Source organism: Ursus maritimus, unplaced genomic scaffold, assembly GCF_017311325.1.
Source record: "Ursus maritimus isolate PB19 unplaced genomic scaffold, ASM1731132v1 scaffold_18, whole genome shotgun sequence".
Lineage (NCBI taxonomy): Eukaryota > Metazoa > Chordata > Mammalia > Carnivora > Ursidae > Ursus > Ursus maritimus.
In genome coordinates this window covers 20,913,294-20,937,730 of record NW_024424230.1, presented here as the reverse complement: position 1 = coordinate 20,937,730, position 24,437 = coordinate 20,913,294, and the positions used below count along the sequence as shown (strand labels likewise).

General features: G+C 39.3%; 1 protein-coding gene across 1 annotated transcript in view; it reads left to right on the top strand.

Moving 5' to 3' along the window:
* The window catches only part of DCC (DCC netrin 1 receptor), a 704,420-nt gene that overhangs the window by 607,374 nt on the left and 72,609 nt on the right, over positions 1-24,437 (top strand). Inside the window, exon 22 of the mRNA XM_008693128.2 lies at positions 14,871-14,936. Coding sequence (XP_008691350.1) covers positions 14,871-14,936 — 66 coding nt within the window. The remainder of the gene's footprint in view (positions 1-14,870; positions 14,937-24,437) is intronic.

The window sequence follows — 24,437 nt, the reverse complement described above, 5'->3', positions numbered from 1 at the left end:
AGCTCAGCGTAATTTTCAAGCTGCTCTTACACCCTTTCATGAGCTGTGGATTAAAGTTCTGTAGCTCTACAGAGAAAAACCATAAATCAAGTGTGCTTTTTCTCTACAGTGAGCTTCTTTTAATAAATAAAAACAAAGTTAGGACAACTTTTTTAGGGCATTGCTGTTGTTCCTGTTGAAGTCAGAAAGCTTTCACTCCGTGGATCCGATGCTGGTTCGACTGAGAGTATTTTATTCTCCTTCCATTCTTTTGCTAAAAGCTGATTCGTGTAGAGAAATAGGCATGGCTTTACACAAAGGAAAATGGAGATAAATAAGAGTTATCCATCAATTCACAGGTAGATAAGAATTTGCTATTACCATGATTTGCAGACTGATAAATTATTTTTACACTAAAGGTAATTGGTAGCATTCTAGAGGAGAAAAAGAATAGCTTATGAGCTGTATTTTTTCAGCCTGTTATAGTCTTTAAAGAAGGGAGAGTTGGAAAGTATTTTGCAACTTGTTGTAGTCGGTTGATGTCCGGATTTTGTCCATATTTGTTGGCTCAGAGTCTACAATTTGTATCGTTGTCTCCTGCATTGGACAATCTCTTGTCAGCAGAACCTGCTTGCAGGCATCATGTCTTAGAAGCCACCATCTTGTAAGATGGAGGAACACATTCTTTTCAATAAGAATACTTTTTAACTTCTAAATATTAAGCATCTGGATATTATGGCTCACTAACAAAGATTGTCTACATGAGTGGTATTTTATTTAATGATTCTGTGTTCAGATTTGTCCCTGGGTCCTTACATCACACCTCCGCTTTAGAGAACGTGGCTGGGACTTCACACATGGAAGTAATAAAAGTGAACAATACACAGAAATACCTACCCAGAGTTCACATTTGCATGAATCACCTAAACTTACTTCCTGCTTACTTCTCCTTAAAATATTTTTGTAAGATCAATATCTACTAAATGGTAATATTTGTAAACTATAAATGATGAATACTGATCAGTTAGCCTGTATTTACTTAGGTAAATTAAATATTAGTGCTGGCCAGATCCAAAGCTGGAAAAATTAACTAGCAGAAGTAGTTTTATTATTTCATTTATAAAATAATTGAAACAACTTTGCATAGCCTTCTTAACTTAAATGAGTTTAGAACTTCCGCAGGCAGATAATTCCTAATTTTTGAAATTATATTTAGAGAAATATATAGAGAAAGAGAGAGAAAACATACCAAAAAAAAATTTTAAGTCAGTGAGCCAGATGAAATGTTACATTATTAGCTACTTGGGCAACGAGGTTCATGCCCAAGGTTCTGAATAAATGGATTTTTCTGCTATTTTTTAGTTAACTGTTTTTGTTTAATATTATTTTAAGCTACCAAAAGTATGTTTTGTAAATTGGCCCTTTTATAAAAGGAAAAAAAAGAGTGAATTATTCCCCAGTCTCTCTGATCACACACTCTCCATGGATTTTTCTCAGATTTTCATATCAATAGTGAAATCAGATCTGTTATCAGGGAAAAAAGTAATTCTCAAGAATTATTGCCAGTGGCTAAGTCTATTAATATTATTGGGGCAGTTGTTCTTTTTCTTAAAACCACTTAAAAGATTCTGTTGCATATTATACCACTTGGTGCCTTATTCAATCACAGCTGGTATACAGTTGTTCAAACTGATAGGTTCTGAATTTTACATCAAACTCAAATCACTTGTACAATTGAGAGGAACTGACAACAGATAATCTCGTGGTTATAAATAAGATCTTTAAATTCTTACAAAGAAAGCATATAAAATTTACTGGCCATCAAAAGCTCTTTGTAAACAAAATCAGTCTTCTGCGTTGATGACCGTGTAGAAGAAAAATAACCCAGATTGAAGATCCTTCTAAGACTGATGAAAATAAGAGGAAAAAAGCCATTCTGAATGTTCCCACTCTTAGCACAGAGCAAATCATTTGAATATGTTTTACGGTGCCCACTGTTAGACCTCTTTACCCCTCCCCATGATGAAGTGATCCCACTGTTACATCTATGACAGGAGCTGAATTTCTGTTGAGAGAAAATTCAACACCTTGGGTCAGAGTGAACCTTGCAAAGATGAATCCTAAATAGAAAAACAGGGGGTCGAATTTAATTTACATGCAAGAGAGGAGGGAAAGTTTTGATCATTTTCATGAAGTATCTTTGTAGACTTTTGTCACAATTACTTTTTCTTCGAATCTGATACACGTCCTGAAGTACATAAATGGAAAAACAAGAAGTCAGTTATATTTGAATCAGCTGTGATTTGAGGAAAATATTTTCTCCCGAGTAATAGCAGTAGTAGTTTGAAAATGATAGACAATTTGCATTGAACTCTTTTTTTTCCCCTTGTGTAGTTATAAATTGATCATAGATAGCATTTTCTTCTCTCTCTAATCTCAGCCTCCTCTGGAATTCCGTTTTTTGCAGCCCCTTATCTCTTGTTACACATCCTGATTTTTTTCTCTAGTCTCTTCCAGGCACAAGTGACTAATAAGTTTGAAGGTAATCATGAGATTTTAGAGATAAACCACAGAGTTTAATTTTTAGGAAGGTCAGGTAGGATAGAGAAATTGTATGGGCTATGTGAAGTGAGTGCAGAGGACATAGAAATGCTGTGCTTTTCCCCCTCTTTTTTATTTTTCATATATTGGTAAAAACCCTGTCAATTTGTGTGTGTGTGTGTGTGTGTGTGTGTGTGTGTGTGTGTACGGGTGTAATGGTAAAATGAACTCTTGTGAAGCCCTGCCACTGTCTCTGTTCACAGAATTCTCATTTAATCCTCACTGTGAGATAGAGTTATTGTTCTCATCCTAGCAATGAAGAAGCCGAAGCTCAGAGAGTTTCAGTCACTTGTCTGTAGACACACAGCTAGTAAGTAGCAAGGCCATGATTCAAACCCTGTTCTTAACCACAGAGTATGTTCGTCCCGTATATGTGTATGGGTCCATACACAACCACACACTCATGTTTAACAGGTATTTGTAAGGTTGCTATATCTGAGTTTGTGTGTGGTTATCTTCCCAGTATCTGCTCTCCTTTCCCCATCTCTGTGAATAATCCAAAGAACAAAGAATCAAACAGCTTTCACTCTGGGGTCATCTTGTTAGTGGGAAGTCACAGCACTAAGTATGTGATCCTGACAGTCAGGTATCTTGGGAAACACAGGGATGGTGCTAATTCCACTGCCTTAGTCAGCTCAGGCTGCTTATACAAAATGCCACAGACTGGGTGGATTAAACAACAGAAATCTACTTCTTACAGTTCTAGAGGCCGGAAGTCCCAGATCAAGGTCCAGCCGAGCTGGTTGCTGATGAGAGCGTGCTTCCTGGCTTGCAGACAGGTGTCTTCTTGCTGTGTCCTCATATGGCACAGGGAGAGCCCTCAGATCAGGGCCCTACCCTTGTGACCTCATTTAGCCTTAATTACTTTCAGAGGGCCTCGCACTGGGTGTTAGGAATTCAGCATATGATTCTGGGGGGCTGAGGGGGAGCACAACGCAGTTCACAGCATCCACCTTCAAAAAGAAAGCTGTTCTACCGCTCTCACTGATTGTCTCCCCGGTGTTTCAGATGAGGAGGCAGAAGGCAGTGCTTTGCCTAAGGTCACACAAATAGAGCTGTGGGCAGAGTGGGTGCCACCATGTCTTTCTCTGACTCCCGGAGTGTGGTCTGTCCACTGTAGACTGCTCTCTGTGTGAAACAATGTGGCTCTTTGATTTTCTGTAATGAGATTAAACCTTTTAGAGTTTCTCACAGAAGCATTTATTAAAGCCTCTGTTTGGGGTTGCAATGGAGGATAGCTCTAACAATAAAATATGACCAGTCCTCAGAAGTGATTATCAGATCAAACTTTTAATCTTAAAGGATTGTTTTTACATCCTTATATTCTGTTTAACCCCCAAATGTTGTTCTCCACTATGAGGTGTCCGTGTGTAAAACGTGCCCATCTTAGCATGAGCAAAGACGTCTACAAGGTCATGTGTATTTCCGTATCTGCCCACTGAGGCACGCACAGTAAGTGCTAGGGCCACGTCACAGGACCTGAAAGAGGGCAGGAAACTTTATTAAATGATCTGTGTCATCGCTGAGATGAATCAGGAAGAAAATGCTTGCTTCAGGCACTCTCAAGTGTCTCTCTGTCTCCATAGCCTGCAGAGGGGTGATCTAAAATCCCAGGGCTACAAAGGAGGTGGAAATTCATAGGCCAGTTTATAGCTGTAGATGCGTGTGGCCTACTGAGCACTGCCCTCCCACCAGGAGGAAGAATTACTCACTTCTGAATCATGGTGACAGCAGATAATGGCCTGGCTTTCCCATCAGCACTCAGTGGGTACTCCAAGAGTGGTGGAATGGGCTTGGAGACCTCAAATTCTAGTGCCATCTTGCCACTGGGACCTCTTGTGTGACTTTGGGCATGTGACTGACCTCTCTCAGCATCCTCACCAGTCAAATGATGACTTTAACCCAAAATATCTTTTGTTTTCTTTCAAGATTTCAGATGATCAAACTTGAGGGTTGGGGGTTAAGATAAAAAAGCCAGGCATAGCATCTTCACATAGCGTAGTGCTTCACATTTTTAGCATTCCCAGGATGCATCAATCATTCTTCTATGCACTGTTCGTGTGCTATCACATCTTCATAACATCTTTCCAGATATAGAAAATGAGACACAGAGATGCTCAAACTTGCCCAAACACTCACAGTACGTAAAAGATTAGCCCGAGATACAGACCCCGGTTAAATAATTTGAGAGCCTCTGCCCTTAACCGCTGTATAATTTCTGGAAATGCAGTGAGTTAATTGGTTCCTACTTTGTTATCAAGAAACTAAAACCTAAATGGCATCACCATACATTCACCTAGTTTAAAGTTCTTTGTCTTTCCTCAGTAGGGTATTCAGGCAAAGTACTTAACACTACACCTGCCATTTTACACCTCAACGGGTTTTATCTCATGAATAAACAGAACGTTAATTGTTTCCAATTTCAAGGAAATAGGGTTTTCAAGGCAGTCTAGTCAAGCTTGGAATTTAGTTAATGTAATCCAGACTTCGCAGGGTTTGGATTACACCAGCCAGGGTGCTATTTGAAAAATTGAAGCCTTTAGCACCTTTTGATGGGAGCTGTTTAATTGAAAATTAAAACCTCTTTTTACCCTATTATTGCTCATAGTTTCAACTACTTTATTATTCAATTGCTGCTACACCCCCTTGAAAGAGAGCTATTCTCACCTCTGCTTTTCTCAGGTCCAAAATTTTGCAATTCTAGAAATTATGATTGCGGTGTAAAAGTAGGGGTGAAAAACGAGTAGTGTGCTTTCGATAAAGTGTTGAGGTGCTTCTCGTGTTCCCAGCAAGCAGTCAAGTAGCTGCATAAATCAACCTCTCAGGAGCTTTTATGTTTCAATACGTAACTTTGAAAGAAAACACATACTCAGTACTCGTAAGAATTGATGTGATTCATGGCATAATTGTAACTTTCTTAGACCCGAAAGATAGACAGTTTTGTTAACAAGCCCTCAAAAAGATTTCTTAAACAAGTTCTTTTTGTAAGAACCTCTCTGTTGCTGAATGTCCTTCTTTGCTGTAGACATTAGCCAAATACCAGGTTCCCGGCTTGATTTTTCTTCTCACTACTATTAGACCTGGACTCTGCCTCCTCGATTTTCTCTCCAAATAGATGGCTCACCAGTCCTTATGGAATAAAGTCAGTTCTTTGACAATAAGACCCCAACTGCCCTTTTTAGGCTCAAGACTAGTTCATCCCTCCACATACATCACAGTCTATTAGCAAAAATGTATAAATCACTTGGGAAAGGTGTGTTTTCCCAACTCCATGCTCTAACTGGTACCATCCTCTCAGCTTTAACCATACTTTCTGTCTTTCTCTGAGTCAGGTCCTCATCTTCTAAGGCTCCTTTTACCATTCTGCTTTTTTCCAAGAAACCTTTCTTGCCCTTCCAGTCTTTTGTTCTTCTGTATGTCCATAACACCCAACTTATTCCTTGCTCTGTTCTTCGTTTCTTATAGTTTGCTATTTATATTCCCAACCTCTGGGCCAGGTTGTAAATTCCTTGATGGCAGAGGACTGGTCTGAGTCACACTGTCATCCCACCTCCCAGTCTCTAATTGAGAATCTGTCATATTGTAGTTCCTTGGTAAGCGTTTGTTGAACTGAATTAGAACACACGTCTTTGAGGAAACAGTCACAGAGTAATCTGGAAAGAAAGATTACTATCTGACCAAAAGTATAGTTTGGACCTAAAAGCAATAATGCTCAGGGCTATGGATACTGTGTATGTTACTGATCTTGGGGAAGATGAAAAACAATGTGAAAATATGTTTCCAATAAGGCAAAAATATCTTGAATATTCATCTATTAAGTTAAAGCTAAACAGGAAAACAAGTTCTCTTTAATTCAGAAAATGGTGGTCACATTTGTAGATGATTCTGACCTCCTGTGCATTTTTCTTGATCTCTACCCTTCCTGTCATTTCTTATTAGCAGAAAATTTATTTTTCTTGCATTTCTCTGGCTGCTTGTAATTCTGAGTACAGAAAGGAGAAAAATCAAAACTAATGGGTGTTGATAAGGTTTTAAAATTTCAAACATGAAGTATGAAAAGAATTGGACTCACTCTGACAGCGTGCTGGTAACTATGTACCTAGCATTGTGCTGGATGGGACGAAGCATGAGAAAGAAGTACAGTTCTGTGGGTCTGTTTTCAAGAAGCATGCAATGTAGTTGGGAGGAGTATGAAAATACTCTCAGCCCAACATTAAAAATACAAAATGTGTAATTAAGTGGTACCATCTCATATATATCGTTATTATAGGGTTTGAGATGGGCAATCACTATCGATAATAGCAGAAAAGACTCCTTAAACCCAAGACTGGACTTTCAATATATGAATAGAACTGGATTCAACACAAATGACTGTGGAGGGAAAGATTATTTGAGCCTTTATTTAGAGAAATCCTAGAATTGGAAAATCAAAATGCCAAGAAGCTGCTCAAAGAGTGAGGATGCAAGATGCATTCAGGGGACAGTTAGGGTACCACTGTGCAGAATAAGGCACAGTGGTAGAGAGAGGGAGAGAGAGAGAGAGAAATTGGTGAGGCTTTTGCTTTTTCCCTCTGCTCGAACACAGCGGTTCTCTGGCTTTCCTACTTGTCAACACATCAGGTATCTACGATCCACACTAGCCACTGAAGATCAGCGTGCTTACCTGGATCCAGAACCCTGCAAACTGCATCCACTCTTGGCTGCTCACACCTTGCTTCCTGGAGGAGGGGGGTGTGAGAGTGTGGGGCAGAAGAGGAAAGGAAGATGTGGAATAGGAATAGGAAGAGGGCCTAAGTATCCCTGATCTTTGAAGAGTTTTCCTAGCCTTATTCGCCCACTTCTGCTGTGCCCTTCTGAACTGTCGCCTTTACTTGTCCCAGTGCTCAGCATGCTTACAAACTGAACTAGTTCCTTTTTCTTCCAAAACCTGTGGTGTCCTGTGTGTCCTATTGAAAATGAAGCTACCATTTCAAGTCACAAACCACAATCAACTTTGAGAGATGCTCTAATTTTTGTCCAACTCATGTCCCGGTCCTTCTTTTATTTGTTAATTCACCCACTAATAGTAAAATCATCATCATCAGAGTCAGTCCTATTCAGCTGCTTAAAATGAGTATACTTTTTAGTCTTTCTGAGCCACAGTTTACTCACCCATAAAATGGAACGAAAAATGTCTGCCTCGTGGATTCATAATTAATATTATTCTCATGCTACTTATTACAGCAGTCTCTTATAATTTGTTCTTCACATTCAGCCATAGTACTTTTTCTAAAACACATACTTAATTGAGTCGCTTTTCTGCATAAAATATCTGTAATGGACCTCTGTCTTCTGAGGATAAGTTCTAGATTCTTTGGTGGAGCATATAGGGAGTTTAATTATTTCATACCTGCCTGTCTTTCTAAGCTTACCCACCTCACTCTTTTCTACCTGATCTACTCATCTTTTAATTCTCAATTCAGATGTCACCCCTAAAAAGTCTTTCATCATTTTACTAGGCATAAATGGTCAATCATCCCGTTTTTCCATTGTGGCACCCTACTTACAATATTTTTAAAACTTTTGGCCATACAATATAGTTATTATTACTCAACACTTTTCCCTCACTAATTAATGAGCCTTTGCAATAGTCATTTTATATCCCCAATACTTAGAACAATGGGTCCATTCAATACATTTGTTGGCTAGATGGATGGAGCATGAGCTGATACATGAATGAAAAAATTGTGCTCCAACAGTGTCATTATTTATATATACTAGCAGCACAACCAGTGTGACCCTGACATTCTAGTGTTTTCCTACTGTAGTTGCAACTTCCTGACACACAGTCACTTGGAGAAGAAAGAGCTTTCATGCTGTTTTGTTACTTCTCCTTGCACTGTTTGGTAACTTCACTCAGACACAAGCATATTTCACACTGCCTTTGGGATAAGCTTGTGGACCATCCAGGTAGGGGAGATTTTCATGATCATTCAGTGGCTTTTGAGAACAGTTGTTCTTTTATAATCCATGAAAGATTCTTTCTCATCCTCCATGTTTTAGTCTGGTGAATGATCTAGCTCTTGGGAAGATCAAGTCATCCAAGAGAGTGCCCAAGTTTAGAGAAATAGGAGGGTTTTTAGATTTTGATAAAGACAAGGCTGCATCTAAAAGTGATGTCTTAGACCCATATACTGGCCATTATTCCAGATATAGTATAGGCAAGAATGCATACAAGGAGAGAGGACAAAACTCCACAATCACCATATCATTGTTATTGTATATGTATTTTTTTTTTCATCTCATTGGCTGACGTCTATCATCATGTTCAGGAATCCAGATACCAGTTAGTCTGGCATAGTGCTGCTTTACTCTGATGCTTGCAAAGGAAGAAGAAGGCAATGTTTGCAAGCTTTTTTCCTACCTTAGAACATTTCTCAGGTAGCTCTTCTTCACCTGTCAATTGCCACACTGCAAAAAACTTCAGGAAGTCAGGACCCAAAATCAAACTGAGATGTCAACCAAGAGCCAGGAATCAGGGGGTTCATTTATTGAAATCGTTTATGTCTACGATGACTATAATTTCCATTTTGCCCAGCAGTGTCCTGATTAATACCTAGATCTAGGCAAAATTGACAATAGGACCCTCTTTCATTCTTAAAGTGGCCTGATATATCGTAACTATATGGTCACCCAACTCATGACGTTTGTAGGTAGAAAAATAATCTTAGATTTTAGATTGATTTCTCAGGATTTTAAAAATGAATTTGCTTTTCATTGTAGTCTCTTCTGTCCATATTTTATTGTGTAAAGTCAGAAGTTGGAACTTCAAAAAAAAAAGTGCTTCTCATGGTCAAGGAAAAGATGGACAATCACATATCTTACATTGTGTCTAATTCAGAGTAGGTCACCAAATACATTCCCATTCTCTTGCCACAGGTGCCAAATATAAGATGTTTTGAAAAAGGAAGGCAAAAAGGATTTGTTGAGCACTGAGTCTCAATATGTGGCAGACACGTTAGCTTCTCTTACATATGAAGTAGTAGCATTCTAGTTTCTTTCAATCAATGAGCTTTCTTTCATGTTTACTTGAAAACAATGTGTTGAGGAAAGCTCATTAATTCTTTTCCATTAATATATGTTTGAAATATCCTAGGCATGAGTTATGATTTCCCTCCCGGGCTTTTAGATATCCTGATGCCTTTGTTCAAAGTCAGCAGTTTTATCAACTGCATGATGAATTGATCTCTTAGACACTTTTCCAGCCTCTGAAAAATCATCTGCTTCAAAATAGATCTCCATATGATCTGTGTATTAGACTGTAAAACTGTATTCAGGTGTTATTAATAGATATCCTTTATCCAGTAGTACACAGGACACAAAATCAATTCAATTTCCATCATTATCACCAGAATTATTTTCAGAGAACTAATTCTAAGATCAAGAAGATACCTCAGTGCTCTGCACCCTTGGGAGAATGTCTAGCGAACATTTGTTAGATGACCAATCTGTTCATTCGATTTAGATTATGGACCATATGTTTTTCTCAGGATTGATTGTGTCGGTACCCTTCTGGAGGATCCTCTCCTAGCCCCACTCAGGGAAGGTAGATTAAGGAATATTTCAGAACTACCACCGCCAGTTTTCTCCATGTCCTCCGCACATTGATTTTCCATTAAGTCCTCCCTGAATTTGTAAACATCTACTCAGAAAAACCAGACTGTAGAAATCCCAATTGAATTCATCTTTGCTAGGTGCTGATAAATTTTTTTTATCATGGGAAATATTCTCCATCTGCCCATGATTGTTAAAAGTAGGGACTTAATGTAAACAATAATGTTTCATTTTACACAAACATACACACAGACACACAACACAATAAAAATATAAATCAATATTTTAAGGGATATGTAGGAACAAGAACATAGAAAATAACTTATATAAGAGTTATGACTTAAACTCTTGTTCACATTAATAATATATCATTGAGCATTGTAACTCACATTAGTCATCAAGCCCTGAGAACACTGTATACATGTCACTTTGGTAAACACCAAGGAGTGTCACAATAAGCATATTTCCTACAGGAAGTCGTATTACCTCTGCCCACTTTTCCCCTGAATCCAGAGAGCAAATGGCAGGGAAATCATGGAGATTTTTTAACTTGTGCCCAAGGAAGTGTATGTCTCTTGCCAAAATAAAAAACAAACAAACAAAAAAAGATGAAAAGAAGTCTTCTACTGAGATCTATCCTTTATCCTTAAAGAAAATATAAAAGTTTACTCTTTAAATGACTTTATACTTTATAATACTATAAAAATGCAGATCAAGAGGAGGGACATGAAATTTCTGGTGTGGACTCACCTAATACGTACCTATATAAAATAAATTTAGAAATATATAAATAATTTTAATAACTCTTAATAATTTTAATAGTTATACACTTCCTCTTTTCAAAGTTAACCATTTGTTTTATTGTTCTTTCAGAACGTACCATTTCCTGGTTTCAAAACCTAAGGAAAAGTAGAAAACATCTGTTTTAATTATCAAAAATTTCTTGAAGAAGTGATTTTTGGTAGAAATTATCTGGATAAAATACCTAGTTGGTTATATGATATATGAATTCATTACTCTTTAGCATCTTGATTCCTTTCCTCACCCTCCTTTCCATTACTAAGAAAATATGGGTACAGAATAACACAAGAATTCTTCAGATTCTTCAGAATATAATATTTTATTCTTAAAGTACATTCTGATTACTGTCACATAAAGTCATGATACTAATTCTATAAAAAAGAAAAAAAAAGAAAATCTGCCCGTTTCCAATTTTTTGAACCATATTGAGCTTTATTTGAATACAAAAAAGTCAGTATACATTAAAATATTACATTATTTCTAGAAATGTTATATATAAATTTCATATACCTATTGGGAATTTTTAATTTTGAAAAATGTTAGAGATTTAATGCAGTATGCAAAAAAAACCAGGAGTTTTAACCTAATATAGCTGTAGAACACATAAGACTGAAAATAATACATTATTTTCATTTGCATGTAGTTCTTTCAACAAGACTAGACAAATAAAAAAAAAATTTGTAATTAAACCTAATAGTGATTTTTATAGTAAAAGAAGGGTTAAGTTGTTCTTAAATCTTTGAAGTCAGCACAAATTAAAAACCATCTGCAGCTGGTGTTTAGATCCTATATAGGATTGGGATACAGTGAACCAACTCGATCTGTCATGGCAGGATCCTCCCTTAATACATGTTTTTATATTATCACTTCCCTGAGGATCTAAGACTGTGCCTTGCATTTAGCAGGCCCTTAATAAATTCTGAATGAATTATTGCCAGTTTTATGCTCCACTAATAAAACAAAGACCTCTGGGATCAGACAGTACTTTATACTTTTGCGTCAACTGACTTTCTATCTTGCAGAATCGCGTTCATCTTCTGTTTCCCTAGATCAATGCTTATGAAACTAACCAAGTTAACTAAACACACTCAGTATTTGATCCACATCAAAAAGCCCTTAAAAATGCTTTGAAGTACACTGACACTCAGTGTCCTCTTTGGTCTTCAGTGTCCCCTCATTTGACAACTTTGTGGTTCTTGACTTGGAGCAATGGGAGGGTCTTTTTTTGGTTTGTTTTAGCTTATTATTTTCCCCACAAAGGAAGCCTTTCTGGAAGTTAAAACACATATTTTAGAGAATAGAAACATACTAGCACACAGTTAAAATTTTATTCTCACGTCTTTAGATGAAGAGATCCCCGGTCTCACCAATACCCCAGAAATGAGTTTTGTGTTTCCTTACTGAAGTGGTTCAAGGACTCTAAATTACCATAAATCCAATCTTGCTTGCTGATGATATCAAGTTTCTTTAAAGTACTTTTGTTGGGTTGTGTTAAGAGTTACTTAATTTTCTTTTGTGGTATCAATCTAATTATAACCAACAAAAAGTTAAGCAGTGTCAATACACTAGATTGCGTGGGTAGAATGCTCACGTTTTAGGCTGCCCTCTGTTATGTAGAAAGCATTTCTAGAATACCTTTATCTGACATAGAGCTCTAACCATATGATACTTGATTTTCTCCTACCTATTGAAATTCACAGTGTAATCAATAGCCTCGCTAAATCCAGGGGGTGCTCTACCCATAGAGCTTTATGTCTGAGTAATATATGGATGTGTTTGTGGGCTTGTTTTTGCGTCTTCCCACAAACTAGCTGGGAGACGGAGAAACTTCATTAAAAAGACATTTGTCAGGATGCTAGAGGAAAAGGAAAATCCTCCATAGACTATTTACCTAATTTCCAGCCAATACAGGATTACTCCCACCAGGAATCATTTATTGCTTTACTGGCCTAAGTGATGGGACTGTTAGCATCTCTTTTGGCTGACTGCCTTGCAATCGAGTTGCTTTCAGATGGGAGAAAAGCTATCTTAATATTCATACAGAACTTCCGTCTCACTTCATTTCTTCTAACATTGATCTTACACTGTCCCGTGGGCAAAGCATATCCTCTGTTCGTTGAAACCCCAAATGTGTCAGAGTCACACAAACAAGGTATTTGGGAAAAGGCTTGTCCACATTTTAGTCAGCCCACCAAAATATTCACATTTCCTGCTTATTTCATTTGCTTCTTTCCTGCCTTTCCCCAGGGGAGCCTTCATCCTAATTCCTGCCTTATATAGACTCACAGTCACTGGCCAGCAGATTTTAAATTTACCCATTTATGCTGAAAACAGAAGATGATGTGATTGGATTAATGTATGCATTGCTTGTTGGAAGCTTGACATCCTAACTTCAGCTCTGGCTTGATAGGAAAAGAATTTCTAAAATTCCGAATGTATGGTCTGTTAACAAGATTGAAGTTGTTCCCTCATAACTGTTTTGCAAATAAAACGATGAGATCTTGGGAAAGCATTAGCAAGAGGAGTGTTCTGGGAGGCCAAAGAGTATCACAAGAGCAGGACTTGAAAGTCTTAAAGAAGAAGAAAACTAGGGGCGCCTGGGCGGTGCAGTTGATTAAGCATCTGACTCTTGGTTTTGGCTCAGGTCTTGATCTCAGGGTCCTGGGTCTGACTCTTGGTTTCGGCTCAGGTCATGATTTCAGGGTCCTCAGATCAAGCCCCGCCTCAGACTCCATGCTCATTGCGGAGTCTGCTTGAGATTTGCTCTCTCCCTCTGCTCCTCCCACTTATACTCTGTCTCAAATAAATGAAAATCTTAAAAAAAAAAAAAGAAGAAGAAGAAGAAGAAGAAGAAAAATAAAACTATGCCTGTGAGCAGACGACCTATGTTATTGTGGCTGACTGGTCAGTCGCCTTCCTCTACATTGTCCGCTGATTGTAACTGCTCTCAGAAATAACTCTCTGAAGTGAATAAACGGATTATTAGCTGTATTCTTGTATGTGTTTGCATATAAATTCAACTCCCAAATGTGTTCCTATAAATTGTCAACCTAATAGATATTCTAGAATTCAAAATCTAATAAAATAATTACAGGTCTACAAGTGTGCCAATAGAAAAAGGTATTACCTGCGGTGAAATACCATTAATTAAATTTGGATGATGGTACAATTCTGGTTATTTCCTGGCTCAATCCTCTTAAATACTGCTTTCACAACTGTTGCACACCTACTGGAAAGCAGTGTTTGCAATAATGTGATATGAAAGAAGCCTTCTTCCTTCCCTGCTGTGTTTGTAAGAAATATTCAGAACAGGTGTATGTGAGGTTCCCTATCTAATACCTCATTCCCAGGCACCTATTTGGCACAGATCACAAGGACTGCTCAAAACCCATTTATAAGACAAAATGTGCTGCTGTCCCCTTGTAGAGTAATACTGCTAATTTGCCACAAAGTCATGTCAGATGGATGGACCTCTTGCAGCATGGAAGTCGGGGGCTCTGCCTCTCTAGGAGCCATGACCAGCACCCTTTCTGTTCTGAGATGTTCAGGAAAGCAACATTGAGACTCCTACCCCTACTTCTGGGGACACTTTTTGCAAGAAGATTGGAAGAAAAAAAAAAGAGGAGCGGGGATGACTTTTCAGAGAGGAATTGAATTTAGCTTAAATTTTAACTTTAAAAGAGTCTCTATTCGTGACAGATTTTCTTACACATAGAAAATAACATTTTCTCAGAAAGTATACTGGAATTAATATTCTCAGCCTTTCTCTGAGGTGGCCAAAACACCTTGTTCAATTGTTTGTGTGTTTTAAAATATTTATTATTTCTGTCTGTTCTCTTTCATTGTGCTTTCATGCTCTCTATCCACTAACATTCTTATGTTTTTCCCACGAACAGGTCGTCATGGAGATGGAGGTTATTGGCCAGTTGATACTAATTTGATTGATAGAAGCACTCTCAATGGTAAGTCTATCAATTAGGGTCTACTGGATTCGTTATGTTAATTAAATGGTTAATTCCAGAGTGTCTGAGGCAATTTTTTTTTTTATTTACTGAAAGTGTTAAGAACCCCAGACCTAGGGTTTTAGTGGGGATAATAGAAATATGAAGTTATTAGCAAACCTGTAGCATATTCTACCAGCAGACAATGCCAATGACAGTCAACAAGAGCACAAAAAGAGTCAGAAAAATTTAGAAAAATCACTTTTAATAAACGATGCAGGGTTTTAACAATATAATATCTAGATTTTTAAGTGTTATATGTATTTAAAATGTTTCCAAAAATTTAATATTATTAGAGAGAGGTGATATCTAAGGTAGTTTGAACTAAACCCCCTCAGTTTCCTAAAATTAAAGTCCCTGGGACCTTTTGCATGGAGAGTTTACTCTTCAAAATCCTCTAGCACCTTATTGCTAATTTTTCTTCCCACTCTCAAGGTTAAACATTTATTTCTGCTCATTCTAAAGGCTCATTCACATGCTTCGGGGTTAACCAGACAGAGGTAATATATGAACTGCACAGAAGAAGCAGATTGGTGTTGGAACTGGCTTTTAGGATCTTGTCCTCAGTTTTGCTGAAGTGGAAACTGTGGGAGAATGGAATAACACTAGCCAAACTCCCAAGAGACTGATGTATATATGCTAAGTTCCTTTTATAGTTTTTTAAAAAATTGTTCCAGTTGCAGTTGTTTGGTTTGGTTTACTATAAATACATTTAATATATTCAAAATACAAATATGAATGCTTGTGTACCCATCAGCGAGGTTAAGATATAAAATATTCAATACACAATGGAAATCTCTTATATGTCTCTGACTTATCACACGCTCACCACCATTTCCTCCATTCCTCATTGATGTAACCATTCTCCCAAATGTGGTGTTTACTATATAGATATATATCCTTAAAAGTTGTATTATTATACATGTTTATCACTTTATAGAAATGGCATCATACTGTATCTTGTTGCAACTTGCATTCATCTTTAATTTTGTTTTTAAGATTTATCCATGTATTTACAAATACCTCTCCTTCATTTATCTTTACTGCTGTATAGTATTTTATTTTATGAAAATAACACAATATGTGTATATAACTGTTTTGGCAGGTTTCCATGAGAAATTTGGTTACTAATTAGATAAATATTCATTTAGGTGACCTCCTATTAAAAAATCCATATGGGAAGACAAAGTTGCAATCTAAAAATTCCTTGCTGAGTGAGAAATTGGAATAAGGGGGTGAATTACATGATTATTTCCTATTATAGGCTATGATAACCTAATGCATCTATTTTCTCAAAGAGGACATATGCGTCTGTGGAGTAGACCAGATGCTCCAGTTAAAGACTCAGTGTCCCCTCTCTGGCCAGTGGTGGACTCAGGAACATATTTTTACCTCTCCACTCTTCTTTTGTAATTGCCAGGCATACCCTCCTCTACTAATAATATATTTACTTAACCAGACAAGTATAATTTCTTACATTTAAACTTCCTCAATATATTCCAATCAGACCTAAGGTTATATCCAGAATGTTCTTTTCAGATTGCTACAATCCTCACCACTTCCTATTGTCATGTGTACAGATCCTCTTCCCTCATTAAGTAACATTATCTCCCATAGGTATTTGAGGTTTAGACACCTGCTATAGCTAGTACCTGGCTCTGGTAGTTTCTAGGCTCTCATACACTCAAGGGACACTTTAGGGAGCTCACAGCATCCAGATGAGAGGAGGGATGTGTTGGGACTGAAAACAGACCAAGGGTGTGCTCTTTAAATAGGTTTAGATAATGGTGGTTCCCTTCCCAAAACTGTGCAGGTTTTATCAACTCATTCTTTTGCTTCAAATTTTATCTTAACTCTCAACAATATGCCAAACACATTTCATGCATTCAAGCAGTCAGTTAAGAAATGCTACTAAGCCCTCACTGCGTGCAGGGAGCTTGCTATAAGCTATGCCCACAGATTGAAAACTAGACCCCCACAGGAGCAACAAACGAAGAGGGAGAATTACCCAGGTGGGCAAGGCAGAGAAATACACTCCAGGAAGATGAAACAGAGTGGGACAAATCCCGGGGATGTGAGGGGGAGGGTAAAAGAAGGTCATTGTTGAAGCTGGGTGGGGAAACAACATTACAGCGTCTTTTGCCCTGAGTTAGAGAGCTTCTAGGTTTAGAGTCCATGCCAGGAATGAACGTCATCTCCTTTAGAATCATCCTGCAGGGCTGATTTTCAGATGCTGTTCTACAGAGAGTTTCAAATTGGAATTCGTCCACAGCTAAGGGCATGACTATCTATATTGGCACAAGACGGTGTTTTTTGAAGAGAGAGAGTGCCAGGAAATTAAGAGAGTCAGAATGGATAATTGAGAAGGAACAATTGTCCCTTCACCATTCCTACCCTCTACTAAGCGGTGGTTATGCATGTTAAAGGTGGAGCAGGCATAAGCCACAGACATAGAACAAAGTATTCTCTTAAACTGCGCATCCTACAGAGCTCTCATTTTGGATAGAATTACCAAATTTAGCAACTCAGAATAGAGGAGGCCCAGTAGAATGTGAATCATTTTGAATTGCCTCTAAAGATGAGATAAAGGAAAATATTGCAAAGAATTTCTATGTACATACGCATCTCAGGCTACATATGTATAGGCAACTGGAAATACTTGAAATTTAACTGAGCCTCCTGTTTGTTTAATTACTAAATCTAGCAGTCCTAATTTGGGAGCAAGTTTAAAAGTTTGGTATTAAGTATCTGAACTTGTCCTTCAAAACAAAGAAAAGAAACCCCATACCAAATTGGACACTAACAGGTAAGTCAACCAGAACTTTACACAGGACTCCGACCTCAGATGGGGAGAATGACAGTGACAGTAACTGAGGGAAATGTAGGTCATTGTATTTTTTTTTACCGTTGAAGATTCCTCATGAGAAAGATAATTGTAGTTTGATTGAGTAAAGTAGAGGAATGGCAGCCAGTGACTTTGAACTGGTTTAGATAGATTATTGTCATCACTCCTTTTCACTTTTCTGCATCACTTAATGACGTTTTAGGAATAATGTTAAATGAATGAGATGAACAAAGCACTTGAATCATTTCTAGAATCCTTACTGGAATAACGAATTATTACAGGCTACTTGACTAATTAAGGTGAATTGGTAACTTCCGAGAGACATGGACAGTGGAGAGCAAACTCAATCTGTTTCCCATTCTATTTTGCTAACCAATAAATGATGGTAAATATGTAATTTAACTTTAGCTTGGTTTATTACAAGCCAATCAGCTAAGGCATCTTGAAAAACCCTACCTTCCTAACTAAAGTTCTGCTAATGTCTTAAGCCTTAAGAAGGGGGTATAATTTCCAAATCGATGTATAAATAAAGCCTTGACTGATACAACTCCAACCACTCCTGATCTACGCTGCATCAACAAAAGCATTTTAAAATCTGGGTTTTTGAACCTTATAACCATGGAAAATTTCATACATCTCTTAGAGTGACAGAATTATAAAGTCTTCCTATCTCTACCTCCTACACTTCCTGAATTCATCCTTCAAAGAATTACAGTAGAATAATGGCTTATTGTCAGTATGCTCAAGCTGGTTGCAAATAAATTTAGAACTCACTAATCACTTACTCTCTCTTACAGGATGCCACTCTTTTAAAAATACACTCTTGGAATTCAAATAAAGAAAAACAAAGCTATAGTTCATGTTTACTCTTGTAGTTGGAAGCCCTTAATTAAATTGAGGAAACTGAAGAGGCATACTAAATTATTTTCTGATGGCAGGTAGAATCAAAGCTAATATGTACTGATATGCTAGTATTTTACTTTCATGGTGCATTCAATTTTATGGTCCACATTCTTAAAGCAGGAAAATCTTCAACTTTTGAAAATGTGATTTTAGAGCTTATGTTTGTATGAATAAGAACAACAGTGACAATTACTTCCATCCTGCTTTTCTCATTGTGGAAGATAAATCACCAATTTCTTTTTGTCGGTGGTTCTTCCTACCATTTGTGAAATTAGTAATTTTGGCTAAGAGATCTACGATCCCTCCAAAGACGTTGCCATATTGATCTCAACCTTTAAAAACCAATTAAGTTTGAAAGGTATTGATGCTTTGGTGAAATATTATTGAAAAGTGAATATCATTAATTTTTTAAATATTCAAAGTCATATTGGGTGTTCTGTAAAACATGACTTACACTTTGTGTTTAGGAGAAAAGACCATGATTTGCCCCCTACTTTTGAAAAATTTTGTTTTATTATTTTCAGAATTCAATAACATTTTATTCAATAACACTTTAATCCAAATAAAGTCTGCATTAAAACTCTTCCATATTTGCATGAAATGATCATTCTAAGGTTGGTGAGCCATTATAAAATATTGAACAGACACCTTAATGTCAGGAGAAAAGTCCAGAAATAAAACTTTATGTTGTTTCCCTGATAGAAAGTAATTGGAGTGGTCCCGGGTCTCAAGTTCTAGTCTACAAGAGGCTCTGCCTACCTACCATCCAACCATTATCTATGGCAAATTATTTTAAAGATTCCGGATTAATCACAAACCCCAGGTTCTAGAAGACTTTGCCAGGAATTAGTACTGTATGAATCAAGTCACTTAAAGCCTTGGGATCTCAGTTTTTCATCTGAACATAGAAAGTATTAAGCTGTATCAGGGTTTCTCAACCTCAGAACTACTGCCATTTGAGGCTGGATAATTCTTTGTTGTGGGTCCTGTCCTATGCAATGTAGAATCCCTGGCCTTTACACACTAGATGCCAGGAGTATTTCCCTTCTACACTGTTGTAACAACCAAAAATATCTCTATACTTTGCCAGATTTCCCCTTGGGGAGCAAAATCTCCCCAGTTAAAAACCACTGATCTAGATCACCATCCCCCAAAGGTTGTTCCAAGGTAAATGGGCCCATGAGAAGCTCTGAGGGGAAAAAAGGAAGTGTCCTTTTGTCAAATAAGTATTGGGAACCTTGTTGGGCCACTCGTGTCTCTTTTGTCAGATCCTCCCCTTCTACTTGAATACTAGAAGTATTAGTCTTGAAAAAGCATCTCTGCTGACTCACTCCTCTTGACTCGGTGACCTCACTCACTCCCATCTATGTGCCAACTCCCAAATTTATATTTCTAACACAGACCTTCTGGCTGCCTCTTTATAATTTATCATAAGATCTCAACCCTAACGTAGTCAAGACTGAACTCCTGTTCTTCCCTCGCTCATCTTTCATCTTCTCCCTCACCTCAGACATAGAGCTACGGCTTAAGTCTGAACCTGACACTTCCTTTCTTTTCCTCCCCCACGTGCAGTCTGCTTTGCTCATTTACTTTCAGACTGTGTGTCTGTCTACTTTGCTTGACTGCCATCGCCACCAACTCCGTTGAAGGTATCACTGTCTCTCACCTGGAGAACGTTAACATCCTCTTGGCCGGTCTCTCCACTTCCACCATCAACTCCCTTCTTCCAGAAAGCCCTTAAATACTCCGTGATTGTTCTGAGGATAACTGAGTGTGATCTACAAGGCTCTTGAAGGAACTGGGTCTTGTTTCTCTGAGGATAACTGAGTGTGATCTACAAGGCTCTTGAAGGAACTGGGTCTTGTTTCTCTGAGGATAACTGAGTGTGATCTACAAGGCTCTTGAAGGAACTGGGTCTTGTTTCTCTGAGGATAACTGAGTGTGATCTACAAGGCTCTGGAAGGAACTGGGTCTTGTTGCTCTGAGGATAACTGAGAGTGATCTACAAGGCTCTGGAAGGAACTGGGTCTTGTTGCTCTGAGGATAACTGAGAGTGATCTACAAGGCTCTGGAAGGAACTGGGTCTTGTTGCTCTGAGGATAACTGAGAGTGATCTACAAGGCTCTGGAAGGAACTGGGTCTTGTTGCTCTGAGGATAACTGAGAGTGATCTACAAGGCTCTGGAAGGAACTGGGTCTTGTTGCTCTGAGGATAACTGAGAGTGATCTACAAGGCTCTGGAAGGAACTGGGTCTTGTTGCTCTGAGGATAACTGAGAGTGATCTACAAGGCTCTGGAAGGAACTGGGTCTTGTTGCTCTGAGGATAACTGAGAGTGATCTACAAGGCTCTGGAAGGAACTGGGTCTTGTTGCTCTGAGGATAACTGAGAGTGATCTACAAGGCTCTGGAAGGAACTGGGTCTTGTTGCTCTGAGGATAACTGAGAGTGATCTACAAGGCTCTGGAAGGAACTGGGTCTTGTTGCTCTGAGGATAACTGAGAGTGATCTACAAGGCTCTGGAAGGAACTGGGTCTTGTTGCTCTGAGGATAACTGAGAGTGATCTACAAGGCTCTGGAAGGAACTGGGTCTTGTTGCTCTGAGGATAACTGAGAGTGATCTACAAGGCTCTGGAAGGAACTGGGTCTTGTTGCTCTGAGGATAACTGAGAGTGATCTACAAGGCTCTGGAAGGAACTGGGTCTTGTTGCTCTGAGGATAACTGAGAGTGATCTACAAGGCTCTGGAAGGAACTGGGTCTTGTTGCTCTGAGGATAACTGAGAGTGATCTACAAGGCTCTGGAAGGAACTGGGTCTTGTTGCTCTGAGGATAACTGAGAGTGATCTACAAGGCTCTGGAAGGAACTGGGTCTTGTTGCTCTGAGGATAACTGAGAGTGATCTACAAGGCTCTGGAAGGAACTGGGTCTTGTTGCTCTGAGGATAACTGAGAGTGATCTACAAGGCTCTGGAAGGAACTGGGTCTTGTTGCTCTGAGGATAACTGAGAGTGATCTACAAGGCTCTGGAAGGAACTGGGTCTTGTTGCTCTGAGGATAACTGAGAGTGATCTACAAGGCTCTGGAAGGAACTGGGTCTTGTTGCTCTGAGGATAACTGAGAGTGATCTACAAGGCTCTGGAAGGAACTGGGTCTTGTTGCTCTGAGGATAACTGAGAGTGATCTACAAGGCTCTGGAAGGAACTGGGTCTTGTTGCTCTGAGGATAACTGAGAGTGATCTACAAGGCTCTGGAAGGAACTGGGTCTTGTTGCTCTGAGGATAACTGAGAGTGATCTACAAGGCTCTGGAAGGAACTGGGTCTTGTTGCTCTGAGGATAACTGAGAGTGATCTACAAGGCTCTGGAAGGAACTGGGTCTTGTTGCTCTGAGGATAACTGAGAGTGATCTACAAGGCTCTGGAAGGAACTGGGTCTTGTTGCTCTGAGGATAACTGAGAGTGATCTACAAGGCTCTGGAAGGAACTGGGTCTTGTTGCTCTGAGGATAACTGAGAGTGATCTACAAGGCTCTGGAAGGAACTGGGTCTTGTTGCTCTGAGGATAACTGAGAGTGATCTACAAGGCTCTGGAAGGAACTGGGTCTTGTTGCTCTGAGGATAACTGAGAGTGATCTACAAGGCTCTGGAAGGAACTGGGTCTTGTTGCTCTGAGGATAACTGAGAGTGATCTACAAGGCTCTGGAAGGAACTGGGTCTTGTTGCTCTGAGGATAACTGAGAGTGATCTACAAGGCTCTGGAAGGAACTGGGTCTTGTTGCTCTGAGGATAACTGAGAGTGATCTACAAGGCTCTGGAAGGAACTGGGTCTTGTTGCTCTGAGGATAACTGAGAGTGATCTACAAGGCTCTGGAAGGAACTGGGTCTTGTTGCTCTGAGGATAACTGAGAGTGATCTACAAGGCTCTGGAAGGAACTGGGTCTTGTTGCTCTGAGGATAACTGAGAGTGATCTACAAGGCTCTGGAAGGAACTGGGTCTTGTTGCTCTGAGGATAACTGAGAGTGATCTACAAGGCTCTGGAAGGAACTGGGTCTTGTTGCTCTGAGGATAACTGAGAGTGATCTACAAGGCTCTGGAAGGAACTGGGTCTTGTTGCTCTGAGGATAACTGAGAGTGATCTACAAGGCTCTGGAAGGAACTGGGTCTTGTTGCTCTGAGGATAACTGAGAGTGATCTACAAGGCTCTGGAAGGAACTGGGTCTTGTTGCTCTGAGGATAACTGAGAGTGATCTACAAGGCTCTGGAAGGAACTGGGTCTTGTTGCTCTGAGGATAACTGAGAGTGATCTACAAGGCTCTGGAAGGAACTGGGTCTTGTTGCTCTGAGGATAACTGAGAGTGATCTACAAGGCTCTGGAAGGAACTGGGTCTTGTTGCTCTGAGGATAACTGAGAGTGATCTACAAGGCTCTGGAAGGAACTGGGTCTTGTTGCTCTGAGGATAACTGAGAGTGATCTACAAGGCTCTGGAAGGAACTGGGTCTTGTTGCTCTGAGGATAACTGAGAGTGATCTACAAGGCTCTGGAAGGAACTGGGTCTTGTTGCTCTGAGGATAACTGAGAGTGATCTACAAGGCTCTGGAAGGAACTGGGTCTTGTTGCTCTGAGGATAACTGAGAGTGATCTACAAGGCTCTGGAAGGAACTGGGTCTTGTTGCTCTGAGGATAACTGAGAGTGATCTACAAGGCTCTGGAAGGAACTGGGTCTTGTTGCTCTGAGGATAACTGAGAGTGATCTACAAGGCTCTGGAAGGAACTGGGTCTTGTTGCTCTGAGGATAACTGAGAGTGATCTACAAGGCTCTGGAAGGAACTGGGTCTTGTTGCTCTGAGGATAACTGAGAGTGATCTACAAGGCTCTGGAAGGAACTGGGTCTTGTTGCTCTGAGGATAACTGAGAGTGATCTACAAGGCTCTGGAAGGAACTGGGTCTTGTTGCTCTGAGGATAACTGAGAGTGATCTACAAGGCTCTGGAAGGAACTGGGTCTTGTTGCTCTGAGGATAACTGAGAGTGATCTACAAGGCTCTGGAAGGAACTGGGTCTTGTTGCTCTGAGGATAACTGAGAGTGATCTACAAGGCTCTGGAAGGAACTGGGTCTTGTTGCTCTGAGGATAACTGAGAGTGATCTACAAGGCTCTGGAAGGAACTGGGTCTTGTTGCTCTGAGGATAACTGAGAGTGATCTACAAGGCTCTGGAAGGAACTGGGTCTTGTTGCTCTGAGGATAACTGAGAGTGATCTACAAGGCTCTGGAAGGAACTGGGTCTTGTTGCTCTGAGGATAACTGAGAGTGATCTACAAGGCTCTGGAAGGAACTGGGTCTTGTTGCTCTGAGGATAACTGAGAGTGATCTACAAGGCTCTGGAAGGAACTGGGTCTTGTTGCTCTGAGGATAACTGAGAGTGATCTACAAGGCTCTGGAAGGAACTGGGTCTTGTTGCTCTGAGGATAACTGAGAGTGATCTACAAGGCTCTGGAAGGAACTGGGTCTTGTTGCTCTGAGGATAACTGAGAGTGATCTACAAGGCTCTGGAAGGAACTGGGTCTTGTTGCTCTGAGGATAACTGAGAGTGATCTACAAGGCTCTGGAAGGAACTGGGTCTTGTTGCTCTGAGGATAACTGAGAGTGATCTACAAGGCTCTGGAAGGAACTGGGTCTTGTTGCTCTGAGGATAACTGAGAGTGATCTACAAGGCTCTGGAA